The sequence below is a fragment of the Sinohyriopsis cumingii genome, chromosome 9, assembly GCF_028554795.1.
Source record: "Sinohyriopsis cumingii isolate HCF-2022 chromosome 9, ASM2855479v2, whole genome shotgun sequence".
Lineage (NCBI taxonomy): Eukaryota > Metazoa > Mollusca > Bivalvia > Unionida > Unionidae > Sinohyriopsis > Sinohyriopsis cumingii.
This window is the reverse complement of record NC_142969.1, coordinates 45,750,808-45,763,885: the sequence shown is the minus strand read 5'-3', so window position 1 is coordinate 45,763,885 and position 13,078 is coordinate 45,750,808. Positions and strand designations below refer to the sequence as shown.

Sequence of the window (13,078 nt, the reverse complement as noted above, 5' to 3'; positions counted from 1 at the left end):
AATAACATTATAGCTATTACCAGCAGTTTCTGTAAAGTCTATAATAACCCTCCGTTGCTGAGATATTCTTCTGACTCGACACACTGCGAGATAAACTAAATTTGACCATTCGATACGACCATCAACAATCCAAACATTAATATCAGAAATAGTTAACAATGAATCGTTTTAGCATATCCTAGAGTCCATGGAGTTTTGTCCATCGTTAACGCGCTTTAAACAACACTGACAAGAACTGAAACAAAAATCATTTAACACAAGATTTGTTTTTCTGGCGATCCTGGTATATCCACTTCAATACTTTGTCGTCGTGTATCTGCTGGTTGATAACACAATAGTACAGGTAGATCTGGAAAATTTTCTTTATGTAACATAAATAAATGTTGTTGAAGTGTATCACGAACTATCTTTATACATGCAACTATCAAATCATTTGGTCTCCATCAAGTCTGAAAATTGTTAATAGGAGTTTCAAAAAATTAGTTCACACATTATTTCACACTGAATTTTATTTGGTTGTCGTCTCATTAATGTATTAAGCTCTCTTAATTCTGGATCAAGCGCTCTATGATCATCAGTTATTTCTTCGTAATAATCAACACAAATTTTCAACCATCCATGCGGAGACGGTCCAACAAAAGGTGACGGTTGACCACGATTACCATACATTATCACAGCAGTATTATTTGTCAACAACCAATCAAGGAATATTTTTAACATATCCACATTACCGTGCATATTTCATCCCAGATAATAATCTTTGGAATATATTTCTCACCCATTCCTTCAGGAGTCCATATATCTCTTCCACCGAAAGAAGCCGTGATAAATATGAAATTTTACTCCTTGATCGTCCATTGCTCTGGCGAGTCTATGTGTAGGTGTTTAAAAAATCATATCAACAGGGTTCTTCGAAAACTGACGAAATAATTCAACTGCATGCGTTGTCTTTCCTGATACTCCTGGTCCGTTTAGATAAACAGTCATATGTTTGGTCACAGGATCATATACCGATGGTGCTGATGACAATCCTGATATTTTATTTTTTGTCATAAATATCCTTAATTTCGACGTCGGCACATTCAGAATAACTATCTTTTCTTGTTTTATTCTCCATTTGCCCCATGATGCATCAGCGCTAATATGCAGTTGTTCTAGCAATCCTGTATTTTTTATTAAAATATAAAATGTATATGTGCGACTCTAACTGCAGCATCATAAAATCAGTTTATCATCGATAATAAATTTATCGAAACTTACGTGAGCATTCAAGATCTTAAATGAGTAAACTGCGGTGTCTCACCATCAGAGTAACTTACAATTGTATCTAATTTAATTCCGTCTGATAAATTACATTACTTCGATTAATAAATATATTTCATGTCGTTGTATCAGTAATTGTAAAATCTAGTTCAGCATCATCTATAATTAATCTTGTACAATGAGTATATGATCATATGATCCTCCTTGGGTAGATTTACCCATTATTTTTCTGCCAACATATTTTGTAATTTCATTTTCAAAATCAGTCGTGTCACGATTTTCATCATCATAATATTTTTTGTTATGGTAACCAAATCTGTTTCTGCGAACTATATAATATAATTGTTCGTCTATAGTTGCTGATTCTAATATATTTTAATCAAGCATATACCGTATTAATACTGTTGGTGCCCACATTTTTTCTAAAAAGTGTTTGCCAAATTAGACAGAACAAATCGGATGATGATTTTCGGCAAACTTAAATGATTTAAGTCGTGCAAATCCAGTGAAGTCAAAAACTGGTAATGATCTGTCTGTCGGTACCCTGGTCATCTCGTGTGTTTGGTGTCCAAATCGCAAAAAATATTTCGAGCACTCTCCCATTCCAAGAATAGTTCCAGGATAACATGAAACCACATCATCCTGATAATCGTATCTGATAATCCACAATCCACAGTGTCCTTATTCAACACAACTGCGTTGTATTTCTTCAAGAAAATCCAATCGTGTTGGTTTCCATGAATTTTCCTCCTGAGCAAAATGATCAGCAACCGATGGAACGGTACATATATAACTGTTCAGTATCGTCATGGGTATATTTTGATGAATATCGCTTCGTAATATTTTTCATTTCTTCGTGGAGAGATTATGTACGATAAATATCTCTATTAGGCCGTACAACTGATCATAGTATTGGGAATTTGAGTGTTTTTCATAGTTTAACAACATCATTTATTGTAGTTCGTTTATCCTATACTGATTCAACCCATTTATTTATTTTTTCACGTCGTAGATCTGTTAGTTTATTTCCACATATCGCGTTTGTAAAATGTTCCATTACTCATTCGGCTACACAATTTTATTTTTTGAAAATTTCATTGGTTTATTTTTAGTTATTAACGCTGGGTTGATCATTCAGCGGACATATTACTTAAATAACTCCGGTCAAAGGATCCGCTCGTTCATAATAAGGTTTGTTAATACCAGTCAACATTCCTGGTTCAGAATTTTTATTTAATGTAATAATATTTCCAGTGTGACCACGCATAGGGTCACGTTTGTCACGGATAATAACATTAGACAACACCTATAAGATAAAAAACATATAATGATATGATTACAAAAACAAACACCATGAAATTAGAAAACATTAAAAAAAAGACATGCTGAGAATATTTAAGGAAGGAAACATTATTAGGTCTTTAAGCTTGTTCTTGCAGTCGAAATAAGTGAGTTTTGAGAGCACTCTTGAATGTGATCACTGTGTCTTTGTGTCTAAGTTCAGTGGGCAATACATTCCACGTTGCTGGGCCCTGGTATGCAAAAGAACGCTTTCCATATGACTTTGTTTTCATAGTGGGAATAATGAGTATACGATTGTCAGAAGAGGAGCGTAAGTATCTTGATGGTGTGTATACATGGGTGAGGTCGGATAGGTATGTTGGACTAGAGTCCGACAGTGAAACGTAGCACAGAGAACAAATTTTGTGTTTGATTCTGGATCGAATGGATAGCGAGTGTAGGATACAGAGCAGAAGGGAGGTGTGCTCTGATCGTGGGATTCTAAGTATGATCAGAGCAGATGTGTTTTGAACTTTTTGAAGTTTCTGGAGCAGATATTGAGATGAACCAGACATAATTGAGTTACAATAGTCCAGTCTTGAAAGTACTAATGAACACACAAGTGTTTTAGTGCCATCAACTGAAAGATATTTGCGAACTGAGCTGATGCGTCTCAGCTCAAGACATGCAGCCTTGCATATGTTCATGACATGTTGGTGCAATGTGAGAGTACTCTCCAGAGTGACACCTAGGTTTCGTACTGATTGTGTGAATTTAATGTTGGTGTTGCTTATATTTATTGTTTGAGGTAAAGGATGTGACTGAGAAAGTCTTTGTGTTGTGATCAGAATGGCCTCAGTTTTATCATCATTTATATGCAGCTTGTTACATGTCATCCATGATTTCACATCAGAAATGCACCTCTCCACACCTTGGATGGTAACATTGATCTGCGTGCGGCAAATCCTAAGTTAAAATCGTCATTCATCGATGCAACTGCGTCCACAGCTGCATTTAGTCCCATGCTGCTACTTTCTGGGTGATCAGTGGTATCAAACATCACTGACAGACCAGCTGACCTCGAGTAACCATCGCTGTATCTTGCTAGACCAAATATCGTCGTGGCAACATCGATGTTTTCCAGGCATGATTCAATATTTTTTCCGTCAATCACGTAAATGGCGCTGTTAAATAATCCCATAACACCATTATTAACAAAACCAGGTCGATCCAAAAGTCCGTACGGTGTATCATCTACTTTAAAAAGTCTACCTTCGATCTCACTAAATATCTCAGCGGGTAAAAAAAATTATACTTATATCCTGAACCTGTAATTCGATTCTCACACGTGCGTTAGGTACACGTGAGTCATAAGAATAATACTGAGAATCACACATAGATTCATCTTTGAGAACTGGCGCATCCATGTCAGATGTTATATCATATATAAGTTTGAACATTTTATTATAATTATCGTTTAACACGAATACCACTTCGGGAAATTCCAGTTCCTGCTATCAGACTAGCAGTTATATTTTTTTTTTTTTCTGATAGTGGTACACCGGCCAACTCTATTCGTTTTTTTTTCTTGACAGCCTGATTTATTATTGTACTGACATCTGCAGGCATAACTTCAGTATTGGCTAATTTTACTGATTGCAGTTTTCGTCATATTAATCGTGCTAGTCTGCCATTGATTGCTGAGAATGCTTTACTAGCAACAGCGCCAATACCTTGTTCACGAACAACGTCAATATCTTTCATTCCCAGTTGTTTTTCGTATCGGTATTGCTTTTGGGGCTATCCTCCTGAATAGACTCTGAACAACATCACCGAGTCAATCTCCATCGGTATCTTTATACATAGATAATCGCGAATTTATCACCCTGACCACGATCGGTCCACGCTGGGCATTATTTCATGATCATCTTATTTTATTGTCACTGATCTAATTACATACCCTCAATCACTGTGATAATCATCAGCGATTTCATCGATGAGAGACCAATAAATATTAATGACCACGATACCGCCTATATATAGTCGTTGACAAATATCAGCTGCTTAATTAATGATTTCTGGGGAATTGTTACCAGCTCGTCATCGACCAATCAGAATTTCAAGTCGATAAACGTCAGCAAGGACATTGCTGGGACATGGAGTAAGAAGACCACTTCCTCGTGTAAGAAGACCACTTCCAGTTGCTCCTTTTCTTCTTTCTTACTTATTGAACGTAATTCTCACTTTCTCCCTTACATCACCGACCTCCTCATAGACTTTGTCAGTACTCTCAACTACTTGTTGTAATTCTTCTTGTAGTTGTGGTTGAGCAGCAGCTTTTCCAGGTGAACATTCTTGTATTTATTTATTTTTAATTATTTTTTTTAAAGTTCTTTCTGATATTTTTCTAATTGCTGCAGCGGTTTTGTCTTCAACGTAGGAAGAAAACCTTTGGTAGCCTTTGTAACAGGTTTAAAAAATTGATCTGCACCTTCCGCAAATTCCACCTGAGACTCTTGACGAGCTTTTAGTTGTTGTTTGACATCATCACGAACAGAAATATATTTCTTAACTGACTCTAGTCGCTCTCAAGCTAATCTCGCTGTGCGAGATACCATTATTGATATAATGATGATTTAGTTACTCACACATTACAGCAGCATGGAGGGTGCGACCGAAAATGAGTGTCAGACGTGTAAACAAAAACACGTATAAAAATTTGAAAACAAACGACAAAGATAAAGTAACAAAATGAGCTAACCCAATTAGAGAAACTCTCGGGTTTTAGTTGGAGGATTCGGTTTGGCTTTATTGACCTTGTATTTTCGTTTTCGTAGAAAGCTTTATTTTTCGTAAATGGACTTTCCAGCAAATGGTCTGTTCACCCTCTCTGATGCTAGCGAAATAACACCAAAGCGGGCAGCATGACCCGGGCTGACCTACCCAGACTGTATAGCGAAAAAACCGAAAGAGGATTGCACGAGTGGGCAAACGTGATACAGCATCTCATCATAACAGAAATGTTGGCATGTATATGACTTTGAAACAAATATGATATTTTTGTTATTCATCCTCACACCGAAAGGGGAATTAGAACTTCGAAACTGTTTCATTTTGAACGACTTATATTTTCTTTTCTTTTCTTTTTTTTTCTTCATTTGTTTCATGAGGCGGGGCACTGTCTCTGCGTATATAGGTTATAACAAACTCCGATTTCGCTTTGATGGTCAAAGTACAAAACCATCGCTGCAGTGATGTATGTATTTCTATATGTTTCTATCTCTGTGTTGACAAATATTTTTTAAAATTCAAACCTTTTTACATTAAAAGTTTGACTATGTATTTCCTAGTGAGAAAAACTGGTTGATTTATGATTTATTAAGCAATTCATCCAATGCCTTTTTAGAAAATACACTTTTATCAGCTGAAAGGGAAAGGTTATACAACCCAAAAGACAAAACTGCCCTCAGTCTTAAATCAAAACACCTCCTATCTTAATAATTTAAACCATTAAACAATTTTTGAATGAATGTATGTATGTATGTATGTATGTATGTGTACGTGTGTGTGTGCGTGCATCCGCATGTGTGTGTATGTATGTAAGCAAGCAGGATGTATGTATGTATGTATGTATGTATGTATGTATGTATGTATGTATGTATATATATATATATATGTATGTATGTATGTATTTTACATTCCAGGGATGTACTGGATTACCCTCATCTGAATCCGGAATAGGTATTCAAGATAAGAGTAATCGTTTAAGAATGGGCCATCCTAAGATATATTTTTATGGAGAAAATGGAGTCAGCATTATGTATTCACGACACGGCGAAAATAAGCAGGTAATATGTGTATGTATTTGTATCTGTGTATTTGTATGAGACAGACAGACATACAGTCCGATTAATGATGTTTTTGTTGTTTTCTCTTTTCTTTTTATTAACCGGGGGAGGAGACAATTATGTACATGAATAGCAAAGTAAGTATGGTTAGTAAGTATAAAGTAACTTTTGTCTTTATTAATACTCAAATATTTCCCAGGATTACTAATAGTTTCCCATGATTACTAATTGTTTCACATGATTACTAATAGTTTCCCATGATTACTAATTGTTTCACATGATTACTAATAGTTTACCAGGATTACTAATAGTTTCCCAGTATTACTGATCGTTTAGAATGTAAAGATTGTAAAGTATTCTCATTGATAGTATTCATAAAGATACATTTCAAACTGAATTAGGATTGAATATTTATTTTGTAAAGTTCATTTGCTGGTGAATAGACATAGCCAATAGAAGTTTCACGAAGAGCTTCACAGTGATCAACTTTATAAAATGAAAATTCAAAGTTTATTATTTCTTCTTTACCTAGCCTATTTAGATAACGTCCCAAAAAATATAAGTAACTGCTACTATGTGATAGCTAGACCAAAAGAGAAGTCATTTGCAGTTCGTGTTTCCGTTCCTGTTGTTTGGGAGATACGTGAATGTAGCTCAAAGTATTTAGTAGAAGGAATGGCACGTTTTAAACATGCTAACGTTTATATTCGTTTATGAAAGTTGTAGTCATCAGTTATACGGAAGAATTAATAGTGCGTATTCCTGAAGACAATTCTACCCGACCACGGCGACTCAGCTTATCAGCCACTAATCGGGAAAAACCGACCTTATAACATAACATTTCGATAATTTTCCTTTTTTGCATTTTCTGATAGAATAATGTTTTGAAACCATAATAGTATAAATTTTATCTCCTTAGTGTCTCTATTTTTTTATCCACGTCTCTTATGTATATTTATATCTTTCATTTTACTATAGTTTTTTTAATCCAGTGCATTAGGTATACTCTCACGTGCACTTATTTATGTTAGTTTTAAACGTAGACACAACAAATAAAAAAGCAGCAACATTGTTGTTGTGTTTTCGAAAAATAATTGCATTTGAATTAAATCACTCTACAAGTTTATTTATTGAACATTTGCAATAGACTGCTCCTGCATCAGAAGCTGAAGCACGTGACCATCCTGGACCTGAGAAAGATCTTAGTGATTCCAATAAAGAAGAAGACAACCCACCACAACAGCAAGATAAAGGTAGAATGAATAAAGTGTAAGATACACCTAAACCGTGTTCTACAAGTATGTGAGAAAGCTTGCCTGTAGCTTCTCGTGGGTTGGTGGTTCTTCCCGGGGGTTTTCTGGGTTCTTCCTCCACCATTAATACTGGCCGCCATGCATAGCCTATCGTGTGCTGAAAAATGGCGTTAAACCCAACAACAACAACGTGTAGTTTTGCACTATATGCCGAGATCTGACAGCTTTTCCAGGACATTATTTTTAAAAAAAAAAAAACAGTAGAAACCGGTAAAATTGACGAAATAGATCGTAACTGAGGCAAAATAAACCAAGGAGATCTTTACAAATTTATGAACACTTAGCATTGGTAGATGTCACTAATCTTCACCAATTACATCGTATCTTCATCACTGTAGAAATGTGTACGAAATTTCGCTATGGTTCAAAGATATGCTTGTGTGATGCTTTATAATCGATTCCCAGCATAAAACGTGCAAAGACATAGTTCTTACATTCAGACAAGCAAAGAACACAATAAGACAAAGACACTTCCATGTTTTGTGTATTCAGAATTTATATCTTAACTTGATTACTTCTCATACCTCTCTTACCATCTGGTCCACGGTTTAAACTTATCTTCATTTTTGCATTGTTCATTATATATATATATATATATATATATATATATATATATATATATATATATATATATATATATATATATATATATTCATACATACACCAAAGCAAAAAATAGTAAGGGCCAGTGATAAAATCAGTACCTATGGAGATGGTTTCATGTTAATTACAAAAATTAAACGATAATCATTGAGAATAAACATGTATATGCTTTATTAGCGCACTATATTATTATTCACAAATTATTTTTATTATTATTACTTTAGCCCGCATCAGACGCTTTGATAGACTCAACAACTCATTTGATCTGGAGTATGAAGGTAAAATATTCTGCATTAACATGTTGGGTGTGGTGGGGATGGGTTGGGAGTGCAACAGATAGATTGATAGACAGACAGACAGACTGACGGACAGACAGACAGACACATACATACATACATACATGCATGCATGCATGCATGCATGCATGCATACATACATACATACATACATACATACATACATACATGCATACATACATACATACATACATACATACATACATACATGCATACATACATACATGCATACATACATACATACATATGAAGGTAAGATGATGGGTAGGAATGTAGGTAACAAAGTAGATGTTATGTAAATAGAAAAGAAGGTAAGCGATCTGACTTCAATTTGGCTAGTATCTCATTGAAAAGCACGTACCTCTGTTTGGAGAGATATCAAAGCACAAGGGATGAGCAGAACAGGACAATCTGAGAAAATAAAAATAAAAACTGATAAACGAATCAAGACAGCACATAAATATGGGTGATTTTCGCAGAAGCTGCTTTTTGCGTGCAAAGGGAGTGTTTTTGTCTTGATTAAATTATAAATGGGATAATCATAGTCAAGGTGGTAGAAAGCCATGCAGCAATTAAAAAAGAATTGGGGAGCGGGTCCTTGTTACAACTGCTCCAATTGCTCCACCTATAATCCGGCCTTGGTCATAGTTATTGAAATTATAGAAATTATTCAAAATATCTTCCATTTTTGGACTGCTTACGTGACGGACTGCTTACGTCCAGATAGACACATATACCAAGCAATATTTCACAATCGGCAACCGTAAATTTTCCGAAAATATAGGTATACTGAAGTAATGACAAATTGATTAAAAATATACTTTGAAAATTAGTATGACATCTTCCAGTAAAACGCAGGCGAAAAAATAAAATTGATTGTGATGGATCTGCGTTTGCGAACTGCAGAGTTATTTCCCCTTACGGAAACTATTAATGTCATTACTCTCTGAGAATGTGAAGCAGGGACGCGCAAGAATGATCGGAGGGTGCCATCTTGCTATTTATTATAAATTGCAAAAAGGAAGTTCAGACTTCTTCTTGATCTAAAATTATAAGTTATGAAGGGAAATGGCTACTGATAAGCTTTGTCTTTGTTTTAACATTATATTTATTAAAAAAACAGCATACCACTGAAAATATGCAGAAGTAAATTTCAATACTTTCCGATAAACAACGTTTATTTTCCTTTGTTGTTGTTATTTTTTGTCATATATGTGACCTCATTATCTGTTTTCTGTTCACGAATTTCAGAAAGTGAACGATGGGAACTTAGAGGCCAATTAGGAATGCATTTTTTAAAGCCCGTTTATATTATTAAGAAACGTTAAACATAATAACTAGAAACGTTGATCTTAGATAAACACAAACATTATCACCTCGTTTGTCTTGATACTGTTTATGCTGATTAAATATTAATCTGAACCAAATAAAGTGGTTAGAACGAATAAATTGTATACAACACAAGCAAGTCCAAACCGAATCCAGTTCAAACGATTTTTGTACCCAGAGGAGTTTGTAAACATTGAATTAGTATACACTAAGCAGAAAGAACACCCTGAAAATACCTGCAGTTACTGTAATCTTTACAAGACGATTTCACGAACTGTTAAAGACCGTATTGTGAACTGCACGAACTGTTAAAGACCGGATTGTGAACTGCGCGAATTGTTAAAGACCGGGTGATGATATAAAGGAAGAATAACTGAGCAGTGTCATTTTCTTTTTATTTTACTGTGTAAGCGAACAGGTCACTGGCTAAAGTGTTAAATTTTTAAATAACGTTTCTGATTGTTTTGATAGTCTGGCGTAGAGTTCCATTAATCTAGTAATATTTGTAACTAATTAATACGACAGGAGAGAATGAACATATATTAACTTTGCTTAACGTTTGTAATTTGTTTTTATTCTGTATTTTTATTGAAGCATTATTATTACTATTTGTAGACTGGTTAATGAGTAGTGATGTCCTGGACAATGGATATGGTCAAGATGACCAAGGTAGGCCACTGGTCATTTTCTTCAGCTCATATTGCCCACATTGTTTTGATAGTCGGGCCTTGGGTTTCACTCATGCAGAACTTATATTTATTTGACAATAATTAGAACAACAGTCAGAGATGTACATATTAATGCTCTGTAACGTTTGTAATTTATTGTCATCCTTCATTATTATTGAGGCATTATGATTATCATGATTATTATTATTATTATTATTAACAGCTCCGATGGCCTAGTGGTTAGTGCGTCCGCCTCGGATGCGGGAGGTCGCGGGTTCTATCCCCGGCGGAGTCATACCAAAGACTTACATATAAAAAAATAGTACTAACAGCTGCCTCGCTAGACGCTCAGCATCAAGAGGTTAGTGTTAGGGCTGGTCGGCCTGGTGTCAGGATAATGTGACTGGTTGGGCATCATGCTACATGTCTGCGCATGATGCCCCAACGCTAGACATCGCTATAAACTGCAACACGGCATACATCGTAGCGATATGACTGAAAAGTTGTTAAAGCTACGTTAAAATTCCAAATCACACACACACACACACACACACACTTAAGACCACTTAAGAGGCAATGATTACCTAGACAGAGAAACTGATCGAGACAATATATATATATATATATATATATATATATATATATATATATATATATATATATATATATATATATATATATATATATATATATATTAGGTTTATGAGTCAGTAAATAAGGCTTGCAAACAAAGATAAGGTAAAACAAAAGTCAGAGCATCAGTACGTAATTTATCCCATTTCAAAATGCTCCCTCCAATAGTGCCCTCTAACGACATGCAGCAGAGAATATCCGGCCCATTCCACACTCCCTTTTGAGCGGGAGGAGGGGAGAGAAAACCATACATGCACATTTGGATTAGCTGGTGATGAGATTTCAAGTTTCGTGCAATTAAAGAAACATAAGACGTTAAAAAAACTTATTTAAAACACATATGTAGACGTGAAGTTCCGACACCTTGGAATAAGCGGAATAACTGAAATCAGTTAATTTGGAAACCCGTGATATCCCTACTGGGGCCATGGATCCAGTATTCTGAAAAAAAATCCTTTCCTTTAAACGTTGTTCATATATCGCTTGGAATCGTCGATGAGTTGGCCCTACACGGCATCAAATATTAAACAAAATAGACAATAATGCACTCGACAAAGCAAAGCTAACAATTTATCGGAACGTTAAGGAAATACATTTCGTTTGCATCTATATCACCATATATTCTTTTTCATGTTTACAAGTCTCGAAAGCAGCTGATAGAAATAGAGATTAATAAGGTAATTATTTTAGCAATAAAATAATCAAATCAATGCTCTATTTATAAATTCAACATTGTCCACATTGATCTTCCAAAATTGCTCACAACAGAACCTCGTTTGTCTGAATTGCTTATGAGGATTGGAGGTTCATACAAACCACATAATCTTCATCGAACACGCATAATCTATATAAATCGTACTCATTTATTGGAAATCCCAATGATTTAGTGTGAACACGAGATTTTGCATGCACAAAGATTTAGCAGTTTGTTTGCTATGCTTGAAATTGTTCTCTCTCTCTCTCTCTCTGAAGGTAAGTAATGTTGATTGTGATGGACTGGAGTTCCATAGATGCCTACTCGTGTCGTTTGAAAACCCTGTTCTTCATTAAACATTTGTTTATCGAATAACCAAGTTGTCTCCGATTCTGGCTTGACGGCTCTCTCGTTCTCTTTTGTAGTGGCTGATGACAATCGAGCCGGCGATACTTCAGACAAAAAGAATTCCTGTTGTTCTTGCTGTCTTAGTTGACTAAATTTAGCAGACAATAGGTGGACAAATTTACGAGCGTGGATATTATTGTATGTGTACGAATGTATGTGTGCGGAACGTTTTTGTTTTAATTTACAAAGTTTTACACGTTATAAAGATAGAGATAAATACGATTCATCAATATTTTCTCTTTAATGGTCCGTGTCATTTATTCATTTTAGTATTTGCTATTGTTCTTGTCATTCTTTTAATTCTTGATTATAATAATGAGGAGGAGGAGGAGGAGCAGTAGGAGGAGATTGTTTTTAATCATGTATCTGAAGATAAAACAAGGATATATCACAAACTTCATATTTATACATCTTGCAAACAAAAGACGTCATATCGAATCGACGTCATTTGGAACTGCGCAGTAGGCATAGATTTTGCAAAAGGTCAAAACCTATAGGCAACGCTTGGATAGGGTATTTTAAAATTAATATTTTGCTTATGTGGGTACCGTTTTACGGAAAAGTTTGCAGCACTATATTAAGCAAGAACCTCCTGTTGAAACTTTTAAGAAATTATACCATAAAATTATTTATATGAGCAATCGTGATGATTTTATGACATATGTGTTTGTGTGCGTGTGTGCGTCAATCGCATATTAACTTTGTATAATTTAGATAAACTTTTTTTTTTTATTTCTATTCT

General features: G+C 35.0%; 1 protein-coding gene across 1 annotated transcript in view; it reads left to right on the top strand.

Moving 5' to 3' along the window:
- Positions 1-12,835, top strand: part of LOC149791731 (uncharacterized) — a 30,609-nt gene extending 17,774 nt beyond the window's left edge. Inside the window, exons 3-7 of the mRNA XM_089969246.1 lie at positions 6,249-6,392; positions 7,540-7,645; positions 8,533-8,586; positions 10,549-10,602; positions 12,354-12,835. Of these exons, the coding sequence (XP_089825372.1) occupies positions 6,249-6,392; positions 7,540-7,645; positions 8,533-8,586; positions 10,549-10,602; positions 12,354-12,424 (429 nt within the window). The 3' untranslated portion in view covers positions 12,425-12,835. The remainder of the gene's footprint in view (positions 1-6,248; positions 6,393-7,539; positions 7,646-8,532; positions 8,587-10,548; positions 10,603-12,353) is intronic.
- Positions 12,836-13,078: the final 243 nt, after the last annotated feature.